At 17.7% G+C, this 21,698-nt stretch overlaps 5 protein-coding genes across 5 annotated transcripts; 1 reads left to right on the top strand and 4 right to left on the bottom strand.

Annotated features, from left to right (window-relative positions):
* Positions 1-792: 792 nt before the first annotated feature.
* On the bottom strand, positions 793-2,350 carry PADL01_0418000 (conserved Plasmodium protein, unknown function; the record flags this gene model as incomplete). Its single annotated transcript, XM_028685300.1, has 9 exons — positions 793-824; positions 971-1,032; positions 1,122-1,165; positions 1,255-1,274; positions 1,360-1,458; positions 1,537-1,700; positions 1,789-1,852; positions 1,961-2,158; positions 2,248-2,350. The coding sequence occupies 9 exons, from the start codon at positions 2,348-2,350 to the stop codon at positions 793-795; spliced, it is 786 nt and encodes a 261-aa protein (XP_028536813.1).
* A 595-nt stretch (positions 2,351-2,945) lies between these two features.
* On the bottom strand, positions 2,946-4,820 carry PADL01_0417900 (RNA-binding protein NOB1, putative; the record flags this gene model as incomplete). The annotated part of the gene is made up of 1 exon (XM_028685299.1): positions 2,946-4,820. The coding sequence occupies one exon, from the start codon at positions 4,818-4,820 to the stop codon at positions 2,946-2,948; it is 1,875 nt and encodes a 624-aa protein (XP_028536812.1).
* Positions 4,821-5,544: 724 nt separating this feature from the next.
* On the bottom strand, positions 5,545-11,526 carry PADL01_0417800 (regulator of chromosome condensation, putative; the record flags this gene model as incomplete). Its single annotated transcript, XM_028685298.1, has 1 exon — positions 5,545-11,526. The coding sequence occupies one exon, from the start codon at positions 11,524-11,526 to the stop codon at positions 5,545-5,547; it is 5,982 nt and encodes a 1,993-aa protein (XP_028536811.1).
* A 1,880-nt stretch (positions 11,527-13,406) lies between these two features.
* Positions 13,407-14,792, top strand: PADL01_0417700 (trafficking protein particle complex subunit 3, putative; the record flags this gene model as incomplete). The annotated part of the gene is made up of 6 exons (XM_028685297.1): positions 13,407-13,466; positions 13,635-13,732; positions 13,848-13,947; positions 14,148-14,330; positions 14,491-14,574; positions 14,754-14,792. 6 exons carry the CDS (start codon positions 13,407-13,409, stop codon positions 14,790-14,792), a joined length of 564 nt encoding a protein of 187 aa, XP_028536810.1.
* Positions 14,793-15,098: 306 nt separating this feature from the next.
* On the bottom strand, positions 15,099-15,712 carry PADL01_0417600 (conserved Plasmodium protein, unknown function; the record flags this gene model as incomplete). The annotated part of the gene is made up of 3 exons (XM_028685296.1): positions 15,099-15,217; positions 15,321-15,450; positions 15,632-15,712. 3 exons carry the CDS (start codon positions 15,710-15,712, stop codon positions 15,099-15,101), a joined length of 330 nt encoding a protein of 109 aa, XP_028536809.1.
* Between the last annotated feature and the right edge of the window lie 5,986 nt (positions 15,713-21,698).

Raw genomic sequence — 21,698 nt, 5'->3', positions numbered from 1 at the left:
CAAATTCGCTATTTATTTTGACCATAAAAAAGAAAAAAAAAATTAAAATAATAATAGGTAGCTAAAATGTAAAATATCCATTTTGTCATATACACCTTTTTTGGTTTATTTTACCTTGCTTGTTCATAATTTTTTTATATTTTAAAAACTTATTTATATTTACATAATATATATATATATATTTATTTATTTATTTATATTTCCTCTCTATCTCCTTTTACACATACAAAACATATGTAGTCTTTTAGATTAATTTAAAAAAAAATAAATCAAAAAAAATCCTATAAGAGACAATTGAATGTTCAGTGGAACACATAACAATAACGTATACTTTTTTATTATGAATTATTTAATAAGACAAAGAAAACAAAAAAATTATCATAATAATTAAATATAAAAAGCAGTTGTCACCTTTTTAAGTTAATTATATATACATATATATATATATATATATATATATTTGAATATGTATAATCATCAATCCATGTATTAAATATTTTCTGTAGAGTTTTTTATGAAAAACATTTTATGTGTTATCAAAAGACAAGGGAAGATGTTAAAAGTTTCCAAATTTTTTTTTTTTTTTTTTTAAATTGACAAAGAGAGAAAAAAAATATATATAATAAAGATAAATAATAAAATATGAAATAAAATACATAAGCAAATAATATCCTTTTTTAATTTCATATTAAATAATATATATTTAAAAAAAAAAAAAAAAAAAAAAAAAAAAAAAGGGAGAAATCCATAAATATATATACTTTTTTTCACCTTAAAAAGTTCTCTACAATATTATTTATTATCCATCTGAGCATCCGCGAAAACTGAAATTTAAATATATACATTCACATAATATATCATAGACTCGTTTTACGTTCATATATATGATGCATTTCATTAGTAAATTAAATATTCTATGATTTTGTTTTATTTTTATTTATTTTTTTTTTATCCAATTAATTAAACCGACCTATTAATATAAATGCGAGATATGCTAAACCAACTACAATTACTATTGTAAACGCTACAACCCTAATAATATGTATGCATGGGGAAAATATATATATCATAACTTATATAAATAACCTGTTTATCATTTTATGTTTTATAAATAAATTTACTTTTGAGCAGTTTGTGTTGGTGGAATTATTTCCTCCGTCAAATACTTCCATTAAAAAAAAAAAAAAAAAAAAAAAAAAAAAAAAAAATTATAATAAAAATCCTTTCAATTATATTTTAAAATTGTATTCCTACTTGCGATGTTAATTTTACAGCTGAAATGGAAAATATAAATAAATAAATAAATATATATATATATATATATAAATATTTATGTTATCTTTTTGTTTCCTTTTTTACCGCTCAAAATAGAGTATTCCAGTGAATATTTTCGTATATATTGATTAAAAGATTTATTCATAGAAGTCGCTGTTCTAAAATTAATTATTGATTGAGCTCCTATTTTTTAAAAGAACAAAATAATATGAATACATATGCATATATATATATATATATATATATATATAATATTATTACCTTTTTTCCATTTTAATATAAAATGTGTATCTTCTTTGACAAAAAAAAGCAGAACACCATCATTACAATCTTTGTTACTTAATTTCCAGTATTCGAATATTTGAGAAGCAAACGTATCAGCACTTATTCCATAGGGGAGTTTATTTATTAGAGCTACCCCTAAACTGAATATTAAAAAAAAAAAAAATATATATATATATACATATATAGGTTATATATATATATATATATATATATATTTTATCATGTTACATGTATGGGACTTCTTTATCTACACAATAATGTTTTGAATTTCGCCTTTGATAATTCAATATTTCTATAATGTAAATATTAAAATAAGTACATATATTTATGTGTTCATTTATATATACATTATTATGAATAATAGAAAGAATATCTTTTATAAAGTTGTTATAACATATACCCTCAATTTGATCAGCTATATTTCTTGATAATATTTTATTAGGGTCACATATATAAGAAAACCTTAATCCATATCTATTACATAAGGAAGGGTGAAAAAAAGGATTGGGGAAATTTTCTAATGTTATATCTAATGAATAAGAATTGTTTAATAATAAATCATCCGGTGTTTCTTTATCCAGAAAATATTTTATATCATCTAAAAAAAAAAATATATATATAAATATATATATATATATATTTATTTATTTTAATAATATAATCATTTTTATATTCTTTATTTTGTACTTTCCTTCTTGTTAAATACAAAAGGAGCATTTTCTACAGGGACCTTTAAATGAACAACGGAACTGAGGAAAATATAGAAGCATAAAAAAAAGACACAATTCATTTTTTTTCATACGTTTGTGACATAATATACATATATATATGTATATATTTATGTATGATTAAAAAATGAAAGTCTTTTTTTTTTTTTTTTTTTTTTATTATTTCTAACTCTTTATTACAAAAATAAACAATTACATAATAAACAAATTAAAGAAATGTATAGTCTAATTATAACATATGACTTTTTTAAAAACCACCATTTTATAATTTATCACCATTATGAAATTACCATATTTGGGGGTTAATTTATTAACTTTAAATTGGTCTACATATATGAAAAATAAAAACAAAAAAAGTATTACAGTTTTTTTTTTTAAACTTATTCTTTTATATGTATTTACAGTGAATAATATTATTATCCAATTTAATAGGTTTTTAAAATTTTTTCAAAAAAAAAAAAAAAAAAAATTTATTTCTACAATATGAAAAATAATAAAATAAAGGAAAGAACACAAATGCTATATATTAAAAAAAACAAAAAAATTAAAAAATATAAGAATATAAATATAAATAAATATATATAAATGTATATATTTATTTATTTATATTTTTTCTTATTTTTTCTAGTTATACAATCCATTTTATAACAATTTTTTTCATTTCTTCCTTCTGTGGACATTTTTTTTCCCCCCAACAAGAATTTTTGGATTTTTCAAAACAGCGACTTTTCCACTTTTGAGTTTTGTTCTAATAAAACAATTTGTTGAATCATAAAAATTATCATCATTAAAAGGATCGTTAATATTTTTTTGTGATTCATATAATTTTTTTTGATGAGATATAAATTGTTTTCTTCCTCCTATTAACAGTTCATCTTCTCTAAAAATTTGTAATTTATTTTCAAATTTATTTTTATTATTGTTATTATTTTTTTTTTTGGGTATACTAAAAATTGTATTTTTTATATTAACTCTTATTTGTGGGATTTTAACAACTAGCTTTTTTAAATTATTATCAACATGAACATTAACTTTTCTTAGATTATTATTTCCACATTTAGAACAAAATAATAAATTATTTGTTCTCATAAAAAAATAACAAGAAGTACAAAAATAACCCCATAATTTTATGGAATTTATTTTATAACCATCTATAGTTATGACATTTAATCCTATTTGATATAACACATTTTGCATTGCATAATCTGTAGTTATACATGCAACTGTCTCTTTAAAACTTTCATCAGTATTAATATTTAAATTTATTTTGTCAAAGTTGTTAAGATTTATCCAATCACCCCCCTCATCATTATTATCATTATTATCATTACCATCATTATCATTGTTATCATCACTATCATCATCACTGCCAGTATCATTTGACAATACCTTTACCACTTCTTCTTTTATTGTTTGACAACCAATAAATTTATTCTTTCCTTTCTTCAAATGTTCCTTTTCCTCTTCACTTGCAAAAAAATCGCTAACATTGTCATCAGAAATGTCAGTATTATTATAAGAAATGCTATTACTTTCATCTGATATATTATCATTTAAATGGGAAAGCTTATCATTTTTTTCTGAGATATTATCATCTCCATGTGAACGTTTATCATTTTCAAAGTAAATAATTTCATTTTTATCAACATGATTATTATCATCACTCATATTGTTATCATTACATACTTGTAATAATTTTTCCTTATAAATTTCTTTTTCTTTTAATAATTCTCCTTCCCCATTTTGTATTGTTTTATAATCTTCTCTTTTAATATTTTCATGCTCGTTTTCTTCATCATCTGTTTCTTTTTCATCATCTGTTTTTTTTTCATCATCATTTCCTTTTTCATTATATGTTTCTTTTTCATCATCTGTTTTTTTTTCATCATCTGTTTTTTTTTCATCATCTGTTTTTTTTTCATCATCTGTTTTTTTTTCATCATCTGTTTTTTTTTCATCATCTGTTTTTTTTTCATCATCTGTTTCTTTTTCATCATCTGTTTCTTTTTCATCATCTGTTTCTTTTTCATCATCTGTTTCTTTTTCATCATCTGTTTCTTTCTCATCATCTGTTTCTTTTTCCTTATCACGGTCATCAAAATAAATTCCATTTATTTTATTATTTTTCTTTTTTTTTTTCTTCTTATCATTTTTATTAACATTCTTCACATATTCATATTCAACATCATCATATTTATAAATAGTTTCTAAAGGTGTTGCTCTTAATTTTGTCACGTCTCCATATTTCCTATGAAGCATATATGTTAATGCTATAACTTCTATATCTACAGAACTTAATGAGTTAAGATCTCCAGTTAGCTTAGAAAAATATCTTATAAAATTTATATCTACTTCTTCTGGTTTCTCAATTTTTAAAAGAGGAAGAATATTCATTAATTTCTTTTTTGAATTCTCATCTTTTATTTCTTTTATTACCCCTTCAGTTATATAACAGTCATATTTATAAAATAAAAAATCTTTAAATTTAATTAAACTGTTGGAATCTAATATATATTTCTTTTTCTTCTCCATATTTTGAGATATCACAAAAATATTAACATAATATTATAAATAAATAAATATTATATATATATATTAATATGTTTATTTATTTTTTTTTTTTTGTTTTGTAAAATAAAAAATTTACCATATATCTATATATTTAATGTTAAAAATATATATTTTTTTCAAAAAAAAAAAAAAAAAATATATATATTATATATATATATATCCATATATTTATATATATTTTATTTTTTCATAAGAAATAACATCAAGGTCATATTATTTTATTACCTTTAATATATATACATTAAATACCATACCAAGGAATTATATATATTAATTTTTTTATTTTTTATTTTTTATTTTTTATAAAATTATTTTAATTATATATTATTAAAAAAAAATATACTTAAATAGCAAAAAAAAAAAAAAAAAAAAAAATATATATATATATATATATATAAAATTTCTTTTATATGTAATCATTATATATAGAACCAAATGAACCATAATATATATATAATATATATATTATTATTAATATTTGGAGTACTTTTATTATAATATTTTTCTAAATATTATGAAAAAATAAATATCATATAAATTGTAATTAATATACTTAGAGAACCCTACATATTACATAGAATAAAGGACAAACACATAAATATAAATATAAATATATAAATATAAATATATATCCATATATATTTTATTTTATTTTTTTTTTATATATATTCATTTTTGTATGGTGTTATACTAGCTTATCCACTTCTAGTAATATTAATGAATGATAATCACCACATGATATATCTAATAAATTAATATTGACTATATCTTTTGATAAATTTAAATCGAATGTATTTTGGTTTCTATGTTTATGATATGTAAAATAATTCCATAGACAAGAATTTCTTTTTTTAAAAACTTTAAATCTCATTTTAACTTCATTACTTTTTGCTATATGTTCATGATTTTTTTTTTTTTTTGGATTATCTATATCTAAATTTTCATTTATATTATCAATAGCATTTAATATCATAGAACGAACTAAATCGTTTTTATTAATTCCTGATGAACATCGTCTTTTATTTTGTGAAGAATAAGAAACTCTACTTCTAGCCTTTGATAAGTTTGCATTATTCATATTGTTTTTTAATAGATTTAAATGGAAATCATTATTTAAATCATACGTTTCACTCTTCTTAGATTCTTCTGCATTTATGCTTAATCTGAAATTATTTAATAATTTATTATCAGAAGAATATTCATTATATTCGTCTAAAGGAACACTTGTTACAAAGTCAGTATCTGCATTTTTATCATTCTTAAGATTTTTCTTATCATATTTATTATTTATATCACTCTTATTATTTGTATCACTCTTATTATTTGTATCACTCTTATTATTTATATCACTCTTATTATTTGTATCACTCTTATTATTTGTATCACCCTTGTTATTTTCATCACCCTTATTATTTGTATCACTCTTATTATTTGTATCACCCTTATTATTTGTATCACCCTTATTATTTACATCACTCTTATTATTTACATCACCCTTTTTATTTTCTTTCTTATTATTTAACTCCTCTAAACTTTGCACACTCACCTCACTAAGTTCATTCGATGTAGTCATAAAAAAGTTTGGAATTTTAAATAAATTTAAATGATTTTTTTTTTTTTTTTTTTTTTTGTTTTTCTCTATTTCTATAATTTGAACACTATTACTAGCTTTTTTACGAGCAACACAAGAACTATTATTATCATCGTTATTTTTTTTATGAATAGGTTCACTTCCCATCTTTATGATGCTTTCTCTTTTAATACTTTCTCTTTTCATACTTTCATTATCATTAGTATCTGCACCCCACTTTATTTGAACTGCACTTGAGGTATCCCCTTCTTCTATTTTGTCTCTATCTGAGAAATACCATTTTTCTCTTTCTAAAGAAAATTTTTTAAAGGTTTTACTTAATTTAAAGTTAAGTATTTGATTACTAGCCCTGTCACTATATGTGTGTACTCCAGACATGGATTTTTTTCTTCTAAGAGCACTACCCCAATTTGATGAATAGGAATTTATTTTGCATGTCCCTGAAGAGCTTTTTTTATTAGGTGAAAGAATGAGAGAAAATTTATGATGCCCTAGATCATTATATATAAAGCTACTATTATTATTTACATTTTCTTTAATTTTTTCATGATATTTTTTTAAATTAAATAATTTACTATTATAACTAATTTGATCAGAATATTTTTTTCTATTGGATGTATTAAGAAAGTTATATTTTTTATTTACTCTTAGAACATGATAAATTAATTTATGTTTATCTAAATAGATGGGTATAGATGATTGTTTACAATTTTGAGGTAATAAAATTTGATTGAAATCTCCTCTTCCTATAACAAATATATTTCTTTCTGGTATTTTATCTCTTAATACATCTAATGAACATATATTATTTATGTAATCTATTTTTTTTTTATTTAATATTTTATTTATAGAAGGAGAGGAAGTTAAAATAACAGCAAAGTTTTTCCCCATTGATACTTGAAATATTTGCAACGTATTAAGTGAATGCATATTTTTATTATTAGTACTTAGAAGTAATGGTTTTAATATATGATCTAATTTTGTTAATTCATTATTTCTATAATTATTATTATTGTTGTTGTTTAATAGTTTTTTATTTTTAAAATAATCAATTAAATTATTATGAGTATAATAATTATTATTAATAATGTTTGTATTACTAATATGATATTTATTGTTAATATAATACATATTATTATTATTATTATTGTTGTTCTTGTTGTGGTTGTTACTTTTAGTGTTATTCCTTTTATCATATATATTATTAAATATGTTATCATTTCTCATTAAGAGCTTATCTTTATCATTCATTTTAATATTTAATAACTTATACAAATCAGTATATTTTATATAATATATATTATCTCCTCCTCTATTAAAATAATTATCTCTATAACTATAATTTTTTCCTCCTTCTCCTTTTCTTTGTAATAGTTTATTACGATATAGATCACCAGCTCTATATAATTGATTTTCTTCTGAGAAAGATTCTCCTGCACGAAATTGATAACGATTAACATAATTATTATTTTTATTTTTATTTTTTGGATTCTTATTTTGATCAACCATTTCCCATATACATTCATCAATATCTTTATTTACACTTTTTATAGGGGCAACGAAACTTGTATGAGTACTTGATGAATTTATATCAGATATATATAAATGACTTAAGCATTCTATTTTTGTTATTGTAGTTACATCTTCATAATATTCTGTTTTATCATTAGATGAATATATATAACTTTTATGATTTCTATCATCAGAATTTTCTTCATCATCTATAGAATGTTTTATTTCATATAATTTTTTTCTTCTACTTCTTTGTCTTTCTTCTTCTTCTTTTTCTTCTTCATCTGTTTCATAATATCCATTTTGATTCATATGTTTTTTATTTTTTAAATAACCCCATACATAAACACATTTATCTTGGGTTAAACATAAACTATGATATTTACCTATACTAACTTGAAGAATTTTACTATTCTTTATTTTTATCTTTCTAGGTATGTTAACGTATTTGTTGCTAAATTTTCTTCTTTCTTTCTTTTTTTTCACTTTATCATTGTGGTGATCGTCATGATGATCGTCATGAACATCGTCATGATCAACATCATGATCATCGTCATGATCAACATCATGATCAACATCATGATCATCATCATGATTATCATCATGATTATAATTTTTGATCATTTTATCATTTCCTTTTAATTTATCATTATTCCCTTTCAGCACGTTATTTTTTTTTAATTTTTTTTTTTCATTTGATGAGCATGCATCAGAATAATACAATCGATTGGATGCCTCATCCGTTTCAGCATTTTTAGTAATGGGCTGCTTTTCATCACAAGAGGAATATTTATTAATTTCATTTTTTTTTGAGAAAGTGAAACTATTGGCTAGCCCTTTAATAAATGGTATATTCATTAATGTATCACCAATAGATTTTGTAAATGAAACCGATTTTTGAGCTTCCATTTTTTTCCTTTTTCTTTTAATACGTTTTATTTTTTCATTTATATAAGTATCATCTATTTGACCATATTCATTCCAACCCCACATCCATAATTTCTTATTAGCATCTATAACAGCACTGTTATAAGATCCACATGTAATAAAAATAATTGGATGCTCGATTTTAGCATAGATAGATTTTGTAGTGAAATAAAAATTATTTTTTTTTTGTCTTTCTTCATTATCAGCTGCATAGTTTTGACATGTCTTCCTTTTCCCATGACAATATTTTTTATTTCTTTTTGTTTCATCATTATGAAAAACGTGACCAGAATTGTGGCAAACATTATGATAAGCATTATTACAAACATTATGAGCTGCATTACTACAAACATTATGAGCTGCATTACTACAAACATTATGTGCTGCATTACTACAAATATTATGTGCTGCATTATGTGCTGCATTACTACAAACATTATGTGCTGCATTATTACAAACATTATTTGCTTCATTATCATAAAATTTTTTTGCCCTTGTAAACATATTATTCGGATTATTATATATAGGTAACATAAAAGGCTTACTTGTATAAGATACTTTTTTATTATAATGATTTGGCAATCCTAATTGAGCTCTTTTATTACATCCGAATGTAAAAACATATCCATCATATGTTAATAATAATGTATGAAAAGAACCTAAACTAATATTTTTGATTTTATGTTTATAACCAAAATATTTCAAAGGGATTAATTTATAAATATATGGTGATGTTATAGTTTTTTCATTTTTTACAATAGAAGGAGGACAAGTAATAATTGGTTTAGTATTACTCTTATTATTTTTATTTAATATTATTTTATTTTTATATTTTTTTTCATCTGATAATTTCAATTTTATTTTTTTATAACAAGTATATATAGATTTCTTAGAATTCACACCTAATTGACCATATGAATTAAGACCCCATAGACATACTAAACCATTTTCACTTACAGCACCTGAATGATATTTTCCACATTTTATAATTTTAGGGTTAAAGAATAAAACATTTTTTTTTTTACAACTTTTGCCTATACTCTTTTTTAATAACCTATTATTATTATTGTTATTATTATTAATATTATTATTATCATTATTGTTGTTGTATCCATATAAAATATTTGCATGACAAGTATCATCATGATGATGATTATCATCACGATGATAATAATCTACACGTTGATAATGAATATCACAATGATAATTATTATCACAATGATAATTATGATCACTCTGATAATATTCACTGTTCTGATAATTTCCAATATTTTGATAATGTTCCATACTACGATAATGATCAGCATTTATAAAATTCCCCATGCTATCATAACAATCATCTACTTTTAAATAATTATCATATTGACTAAATTTTTCTATATATTTTTGTTTACAATTATTTTCATTTTCTGAAAAGAAAACAGGTTTATTATTTTCCATCTTATCATTTTCATTAGAATTTAAAGAATTTATAGAATCATTTACACTATTATTATGATTACAATTATTATTATTATTTATTATATTGTTATATTTAGATTTTATCATATCTTCATTTGAAAAAATTCCAAGCTGATCTGCACTATTTATCATTATAGAATCTCTTCTTCTTATTGATTCTCTTCTTTTTAATACATCCATTATATTTATTGATTCTAAAATATTTATAGATTCTCTTCTTATTAACGATTCTCTTCTTTTTAATGTATCCATAATATTTATAGGATCGATAATATTTAATGGTTCTAGTTTATTTATTGATTCTCTTCTTTGCATTGGATCCATTAATATTATTGGTTCCATCAGTTTCTTTTTTTTTGGAATCCTAGCAACTTTTGATGATCTAAGATTATAAATTTCATTACCACCTCCCCATTTTTCGTCATCAGAATCGTCATCGTCAGTATTATTTTTATTATTACATTTTTTATTATTTTTATCACCATCATTTGTATTATTATTATTATCATCACCATCATTTGTATTATTATTATTATTATCACCATCATTTGTGTGTTTTTTTTTTTTTCTTATAGTTTTTAAGGCAAAATTACTTGGAAGTTTAGTCAAAATATCATTATATAATTCATTATTACTTAGAGAAATACGTGAATGTCTTTTATTTGTAGAAAGAGAAGAACACATACTCTTCTTCTTACTATTATTACTGTTACTATTTTTTTTTTTATTTTTTAATACAGAAGATTTATCTGTACTTTTTTTAAATTTCTTATTATAGTTATCATAAAAAGATAATCTTTTACATTTGTTTATCATAATTGTAGAAAAATCTATTAACCCAATACTAACATTTTCTTCTAATCCTAGCTGACCAAAATTATTATTACCAAAGCATAATAATAATTTTTTTTTTTCGGTTTCTTTATGATTATCAGAAGAATATTTAGATATATTCGATATAACATCCCATGCTTCATTTTCTCCTACAAATTTCTTTTTTTTTTTATTTAAAATAAATAATTCATCTAATATATTATTTTCATATATATTACTTCTACAAGAACTTTCTATTATATCTTTTTCTTTAATACAGTTTATTAAGATACTTTTTTTAACTTCACTTATGCTATCCTTGCATTCATTCGTCTTATCTTCAGCAGTATTGCAGCTTTCCATTTTTTAAAACACGCACAAATAAATAAATAAATAAATATATATATATATATATATATATATGTGCACACATATATAATATATATATTCTATATGAATTCTTTTTTAATACTATCTTATTTTTTTTATAGTTTCAAGTGAACAATGCGACATAAATAAATATAAATAAATAAAAATATATATATATATATATATATATATTTATTTTTATTTTTTAAATAGTCATGTGGTGTACCTGCTTCACCACATAAGTATTTATGTTCATTATTTAATTTATTTCACAAATATTTTATTTAAGTTAATAATTCAAAATAAATGTAAAATTAAAAACAAAATTTAATTTATTCAATTCGTACTATATTTATAAAATGTTCACCATTTTGTTACAAATATAAATTAAAGGAAATTTATATATATATATATATATATATTATTATATTTATTTTTATTTTATTTGGTGTAAGCGGTTCCCTGTTTTTATAGAACAAAATTATATTCTACAAGTTTAAAAAGATGATGGTAAAAATAGAAAAAGGGAAAAAAATAAACATAAATATTAAAAAGAATTTTTTTTTTTTTTTTTTTTTTTCAAAACATGAAAATTATATTATTTAATTATATATATATATATATATATTGTTTAATTTATTTTATTTTTTTTATTTTAATTTTTTTTTTTTTTTTTTTCGGATTCCATGTGAGAACAATGATTTTTTTTTTGTTTTTTTTTTTTTTTTTTTTTTTTTTTTTTTTTTTTTTTTTTTTTTTTTTTTTTTTTTGTTTGTTTTTTGTTTTTTTTTTTTAACCCCAAATCGAATTTATTAATTATTCGAGTAATATAATATAAAATAATAGAAGTATTAATTTTTTATTTTATTTTCCACCAAAAAAAAAATTTAAATAAATAAAATAATATAAATACACATTTAATACATAATATATTTTAAAGGTTGTAAAAAAAAAAATTATACTCTATTCATTTTTGGAAGTTTTTCTACACATTCATAAATAGATAGTTTATAAAAAAAAAAAAAAAAAAAAAGGGGGAAAAAAAAGAATAATATATAATCATTATTATTTTTTTTATCTTATAATGTAAAAAGAAAAAAATATATTATTATATTTATTTGTTTATATACAACGCTATGATGAAAAAATAAATAGAAGGGAAGAAAAAGAAAACAAAAAAGAAAAATAGAAATGTTCTGTATTTTTCTATCCTTTTTTAATTTATCATCTGAATATATTTTTTTTAAATATATTGAGACATGTTATAATATTTGAAAAGATAAGACGATTTATCTAATTTATAAAAAGGTGAATATGTAAAGGACAACAAGAAATAGGTTTTAAAAATGTTATATATATATATATATATATTTATATGTTTATTTATTTATACGATTCAACACAAATATATATAAAATATATATATAATTTCAATAAATAATTATATAAATATATAATAATAAAGTTCAATGGTTCCTCTTTTTTTTTATTTATTATTTTTTTTTTTTCTTTCAAATATAAATTAAAAAAGTATATAAAATTGAATTTTTTTTTTTTCGCAAATGGTATAATCAATATATATATAATATATATATATATAAATATGTAATATAAGTGTCATCATCCAATGAAGAAAAAATATTTTTTTTCAAATTTATATAAGATGTATTTATAAGTTAAAAATAAATTATATATATAAGAAAACAAGTATTTTTTTTTTTTTTTTTTTTTTTTTTTTTTTTTTTTTTGGAATATAAATATATTGTTTCTTACTTGTTCCTAAGGATTATATTTTAAATAATCTATAAAAATAAATAATATATATAAATAGAGAAAAGGTTGTTTTATTTATTATTATTATGTTTTAAAAAAAAATGTCGAAGGATAAATATCAAAAACAAGGAGATGCCATTTTTGCAAAATTAGAGAAAGTGGTATAAAAAATAAATAAATAAATATATAAATAAATATATATTTATATGTTAATCAAATTAGAGATTTTAAAAAAAGAAATAATATCTATAGCACTGAACAAATAAATATACATATATTCTTTATTATTTATAATATATTTATATATATATATATATTTTTTTTTTAAGAACTCTGAATTATTTTCTTTTGCATATGGAGCCTTAGTGAGTCAATTGTTGAAAGACCTTGAATTAGTAGACGAGGTCAATGAGCAATTAGAAAAAATGTAATGTTAAATAAAAAAGGATAAATAAAAAAAATATATATATATATATATATATATATATATATATATATATAAACCATTCTTATACTTTATTTAATTTTTGTGCATAATTTAGGGGCTTCAACATAGGCACAAGACTAATTGAAGAATTCCTTGCAAAGTCTGATATTTCATTTTGTGAAGACTTTGAAGAAACAGTCAATGTTATAGCAAAGGTATTATATAATTCAAAGAGCACACAAAAAAAAAAAAAAAAAAAATTTCCCTTCACCTTTTTGTGTATTTTATTATTTTTTTTACTATATTATTTAGAAATAATAATGTGATAGAGTAGTAATACATGTATACACATTATATATATATATATATATATATATATATATATTTTATTATAATATTTTTTATACACTTGCAGGTGGCCTTTAAAATGTTCCTAGGAATAAGTGGAACAGTTACTTGTGTAAATAAAGAATCGAATATATTTTCTATTATTTTTGATAACAATCCTTTAAGCGATTTTGTTGAATTACCAAAATCACTATCATCATTAAATTATTGTAGTTTATTATGTGGAGTAATTAAAGGAGCACTCGAACAAGTAATTAATGTCTTTTCATTTCTTACAAAAAATGTTGACTATATGTGTATATAAAATATATATATATATATATATATATATATATATATGTATGAGACAAATATGAATAATTTATAATTGTTTTTTTTTTTTTTTATGGTATTCTTTTATTTTATTACAGATAAGAATTAAAGTAAACTGTTATTTTGTTAAGGATATGTTGAAGGGAGATGACTATTACGAATTATATATTCAACTAAACGAAGTATAATTATACATATATATATATATATATATATATATATATATAGATTTATTTATTTATATGTATTAATGTACCTTTTCATAATATGGATGTTATCTATAAATATATATATTATATTTATTAATTTCTTCATATATTCATTTTTCCTTTTTTTTTTTTTTTAACACCCTTGTCTACAGGTTATGAAAGAGGAAATATTAAATGATGAGGAATCTTAAATTTTTGAAGGTGAAAAAAAAAATATCTTTATTTTATATTTATTATTTTTTTTTTTAATTATCAATTTTTTACCATTTAAATAATTTGTATAATTTTTTATAACTTAAAAATAAAAAATAAATAAAAATATCTTTGTATTAAAAATAAATATAACATATATAAAACAATATGATTATATTATGTATATTACTTATATCACAACAACACACAAAAAAATAAAATGAAAAAAAAAAAAAAAAAATATATATATATATATATATATATATAAAAGAAATAACAAATCAAATACAAAAAAGTCTTCCTATTTATGCTTTTTCCAATTGTTCATAACACCTATCAAAATAACTTTTTTCAATTTCAATGTTTTTAATTATATGTAATGGGATTAAAATGTCACCGCAATTTCGTATATAACTTTTGCTACCTTTAAAAGGAGGAAAAAAATGCAATTAAAAATGCAATTGTTTATATATTCATATATATATATATATATATATATATATATATTTATATTTTTATGGTATTACCTTTATAATGCTCCTCACTATTTGTAAGGAATAAATAATATTTATCTACATAAGTTAAGGAGCCTAATATTTCCCTATTGTCTTTTATGGTAATTTTAAAGTGGAATTTTTCACAATTGTTCATTACAATCTATATTTTTAAAAATAAAAAAATGGAAGATGATATAAGCACATAATTATAGATACATGTAAACATTATAATATAGGAAACAAACATAGAAACACTTATTTTACAAATATGTATGTGTACTCAATATAAATAAATAAATAAATATATATATATATATATATATATAATATTAATTATTTACCTGCAATAATTCCCGTGCAGTTTCTTTGTTTCCAATTCCTTTTAAGAAATTGTTTTTTTTTTCCATAGATGATTGATTCATTTTTTTTTTTTTTTTTTTTTTTTTACATTTTTATTAAATCAATACAATTGTAAAAGTTTTGACAAAGGAATATATTACATATATAAAATTATATATTTTAAATAATGAAAAACATTTTAAAACAATTAATGCAAATAAATAAATATTATAAAATATATGTACTATTATATATATATATAAATATTTATTTATTTATGCATATATAAAAAAAATATTTTTAAACCATACATATATAGATTCTCAATATTTATTCAAATTTCAAAGTTTAAAATAGGGGAAAAAATAATTTGTAGTACGACCCAATGAAAAGCGTATATCCCTTTTTATTTGATAGGTATTATAAATATAAATATATATATATATATATATATATTATTTTATTTATACTCTTAATAAGTATTATTATATATATATTATAATATTAAAATGGAAATTTGAATAAGGTTCAGGTAAATTTTGTAAAATTTATATATTATATATAATCATTTGTGGAAAACATGATAAATTAGAGTATACATAAATTCTATTATATCTTTATATATACATTTATTTTAAACTTTTTTTTTTTTATATATATTTTTCATATGAAAGAATATAATTGTAATGTTAAAAAATATGTTACTAACATTGAAAAATAGATTAATAAGATTTTTTAGTAATATGTAATCCTAACATCAATTATACATACATACATACATAAATATATATATATATATATATATATATATATATATATAATAAATAACCATATAATTATACAAAGAAGGGTCATAATATTAATATTAATGTTAATATGTTGAGTATGGTGTTACGTCCTGTTGTTCATGCCAAAGAATGTGACTTTGGTAGGATTGACAAAAATTGTTTTATAAATAAATGTACATATATAATATACCACATAATACTTTATAATAAATATATTTATACTCATAAAAAATATTATATGTATATCAATTTTGTTATCACGAAAAATATATTATGACCATATACAACATACATTTTGCAGGTTGTTACATGAACAAATTAGAATCTTATATTCTACATTACATTCATTTAAACTTTTTTTCACTTTCCATAAAAATAAAAAAAATAAACCTTTAAAAAAAATATATATTTTTAATCATTTTACTCATTTTTATTAAAGTTGAAAAAAAAGGAAAACATAAAAATTATCCTAATTATATAAATATATATATATATATATATATATATTTATATATTGATTTCGATTGAAATATATGGAATTTTATTTATTATTACATATTTACAATAACATCATACAATTTAATGCAATATTTTCACAAAAATAACTACCCCTTTGATAGATTAAATATATAAAATATATTTATATATTTATAGTATAATTCATTTACTAATGTATGCATATTCATATTGAATACTTAAATGATACCGTTGGGTATTTACCTTATTAGGCATCATTATATTCCCTCATTTAATATATAAGAATTATATTATTTTATTCAAAATAATAAGATCGAAACAAATTCTGAACAAAATTAAGAATATTATGAACAAGTAGCCAAAATGAAAAAAAAAAAAAAAAAAAAAAAAAAAAGATCTACTAAAAGAAATAAAAAAGCTAGCTTCATTAATATTATATTTCACATTTTATATAACATATATACATATATGTAACTGAATATATATAATTATATATTTATCATACAAAATATATATATAATATATACATAATATATATTAAAAATAACTCCTTTGTATCATTCAAAATGAGCATGTGATATATAAGATTATCCTTAATTTATTATTTGTTTTTTAAATAATAAACATATAAATGAATAAAAAGAAAAACAATTGAATCAATTATGGTATTTAACTATAATTCTGTGATAATTCTATTTATATATATATAATATTTAAATATGAATGAATATATAAAATTCTTCATTTTTTTCATATAATTTTATATTATTATAAAATTCTTAAAAAATAAAATAATTCAGCATTTATTATATATATATATAACGAAAAACAATGTAAATATATATGTATTTAATTATATTATATATATAATATATATATATATAAAGGGGATTTGTTCCATTTCTTATATATATATATAATATATCTATTATTTACAATATATATATGTTTATTATATATTATTTAAAGGAATAAAGAAAACATATAAAATTCTAGGAATTCGAAATATATATTTTGTTATTTTGTATATATATATATATATAATATTGTATATAAATCATACATATAATATATATATATATATATAATGAATGTTTTCTATTAAGGCAATAATATATATTTATTTAAAGTATTAAAATTTTATAAATTCATTATACATATATATTATATATATATTATGAAATTATCATAAAAAAAAAAAAAAAAAAAAAAAAAAATTATTAATCTGTGCATTTTATTTTATTTTTTCATTCATTCAATATATATATATATATTATATATATATTTATATACATACATATATTTTTTATTTTTTTTTTTTTTTTAATTACTATATAAAAAATATAACATATTATATATATATAAAATATGTAAATGTATATATATATATATTATTGTAAATGTTTTAAAAAATATAATTTAATATATATACAATATAAGTAAAAAAAAAAAAAAAAAAAAAAAAAAAAATTAAAAAAAATTAAATTAAAAATAAAAAAACATATTATATACATATAAATATATATAATTAAAACTATAAATAATTAATATTAAAAATAATATATATAATATTTATTATTTTATATATTTTTGTTTATTGAGTTTTTTTTTTTTTTTTTTTTTTTTTTTTGAATTGTTTAATTTTTTTTTAAGTATATTTTTTTTTATATTTATTAATTTATGTCAATATAAAGTTGCGAAATATTTTATAATATATATTTATTTATATATATTTTTTATAAATAATAATGTATAAAAATATTTATATTTTTTAAAATTTTATATTTATTTATATATAATAATATATATGTATATTTTTTTATAAATAATAATGAATGTAAAAATATTTATATTTTTTAAATTATATATTTATATTATGATATGTATATATATTATATATATAAATATATTAATATTTATAATGATATTACTACAAAATGAAATGAAGAAAAAGTTTTTATTTTTTAACAATATTATAAAAAAAAAAAATATGAAAAACAAATATAAATGAAAGAAAACCTTATGAAAATATATAATATATAAACAAGAAAGATATTTGAGAAGAAGAAAGAATGTATTATATATATTATATATATAAGAAATTCATATTCTTTTAAAATTTTTTTATTTTTTATTTATATTTATTCTTTAATTTAATTTTATTTTTTTTTTTGTGTTTTTATTTGTATGTATAAATATATAATTTATACAATATGTTTATACATTTATAATAATAATTTTGTATTTCATTCATATATTTATTATTATTATTATAAATTTTTTTTTTTTTTTTTAAACAAGTCTTAATATTATATCATTCCTTTATCGTTTGTAGGTTGATATATGAATATATATATATATATATATATTTATACATATTTATGAAGAAAATTTTTTTCTTTTGTATTTTTTTCTTGGTTTATAAAAAAAAAAAATTATATATAATATTTATTTTATATTATGACAATAGTCTTTTTTTTGAAATTACTACATTTATATATATACATTGTACCATCATTAATATAATATATATATATTATATATGTGTATATTTATTTATGTATATATGTACATATGTATGTATATATATGTATATGTCTATATATGTTGTAATTCTTATATATATATATATATATATATATATATATATACATAAGAATTTGCATCACGTATATTTTACCTTTTATTTAATATAATTAATTTATATATGTTTATATATATAATATATTTAATACTTACTGGCACGAATATTATATCTGATTATATATATATATATATATTTACATATTTATAGTTATATATTTATCAGTACATATGTAATATTTAAATACCTTCATTATTTAATTATTTAATAAAGAGACATATAAATATTTATATGTATAATATATATATTATATATATATATATATATATATATATATATATATATATATATATATATATGTGATATTATATTATAGACTTATATATAATATATATATTTACATATTATATGTGTATGTTATCTTTTTTTCGTATGTTTTTCTTATTATTGTTAAGAAAAGCTTCATTTTATTTTATATATATATGTATATGTTCTTTTTTTTTCTTTTCTTTTTTTTTTTTTTATTTTATCTTATTTTTTTTTTTTTACATATATGGCTGTTAGTCTTATATAATTTTAATATTTTAATATTATTTTATTATTATTTGCTTTTATAATATTTTTATATATACATTTTTTATACATTTGATATTTTTACCTTTTATTTTTTTTTTTTTAAAATATTACAATATTATATATATTACTATTGCAACCTTATATATATATATTTTTTTTTTTTATTTTTTTTTATACGAGATATATAATATATATTTATTATGTATAAGTGATAAAAACAAAATAAGCCCAAAAAAAAAAAATAAAATAAATAAAATAATAAAATAAAATATAAAAAAGTAAAAAAAATAAAAAAGTAAACAAATAAGCATTACATATTATATATATATATATTTATATTTATTTATTTATTATGTTCATTTTACACGTTATTTTTTGTTGTAAAATATATAATTTATTATTTTTTTTTTTGAAAAGTTATAAAAACAAAAAAATTTAGATAAAATTATATTTACATGAACATATAATAAATAAATATATATATATAAATAGACATATTATACATGTTTTTATTATTTTATTTATTATACAATATGAAGTTTAATATTTTATGTAACATATAATATATATATTTACCCAGTGAGAGAACAAAAAAAAAAAAATGTAAAAATAAAATAAAATAAAATAAAAAAAAAATATGCATACCTTTTTATATATTTTACACTATAGAAGAATGAAGAAGTTATTTATATAATATCATATTATTTTTATGTGACCGTTGTATAAATAATAATGGATAAGTTTAAAAAAAAAAAAAATATATATATATATATATATAGTATGTATATAAAATATAAATAAGTATAAAAAAATATATAAAAGTGCATTAGGATATCCTTATATAACAGTAGAATTTTATTATTTATTATTTTATTTTTTTTTTTTTATATAAAAGTGTATATTATTTCATGGAACATTAAAAAAAAAAAAAAATAAAAAAATAAAATAAATATATATATAAGTATATGTAGTTAATTATTTTTTTTTTTCTGACACATATATGGACATAAAAAATATATAATTATACCAAAAAAAAAAAAAAGAAAATTTATAAACAAATATAAGATATATATATATATATATATATATAGTTTATACATATTATTTTACAAAGAATATAATATCATTTTTTTTTTATAATATCATTTTAATATAATATATTTTTTTTTTTTTTTTTTTTTTGAATTTGTAATTATAAATATATAATTATAACTTCAAGGGGAAAAAATATATACCTAACCAATCCAGAAAGAATTATAAGTGGGAATTTTACATGTAAGAAAGAAAGTAAAAAAAAAAAAAATATATAAAAAAATAAAAAAAATATAAAAAATACAAAAAAAAATACAAAAAAATATAAAAAAATAAAAAAAAAAATTACATAAATATAAATAAGTACATTATATATAATAGCAATTAATACTAGAACGTGTGTGTTTGTTTAAATTTATGAACCATGAAAAACGAACGTTTATATATTTTGTTTGGTGTGGTGATTTGTGGATGCGTTTATTTTTTTTGGTAGTATATGAATATTACATGATACATAAGAAATATATATATATATTATAAATATTTTATGAATATAGTATATATATATATATATATATATATATATATATTTATTTATTTATTTATTGATAT

The sequence above is a fragment of the Plasmodium sp. gorilla clade G2 genome (genome assembly GCF_900097015.1).
Source record: "Plasmodium sp. gorilla clade G2 genome assembly, chromosome: 4".
Taxonomy (NCBI): domain Eukaryota; phylum Apicomplexa; class Aconoidasida; order Haemosporida; family Plasmodiidae; genus Plasmodium; species Plasmodium adleri (nom. inval.).
Note: the sequence above shows the minus strand (reverse complement) of the source record. Positions and strands in the feature narration are given on the sequence as shown.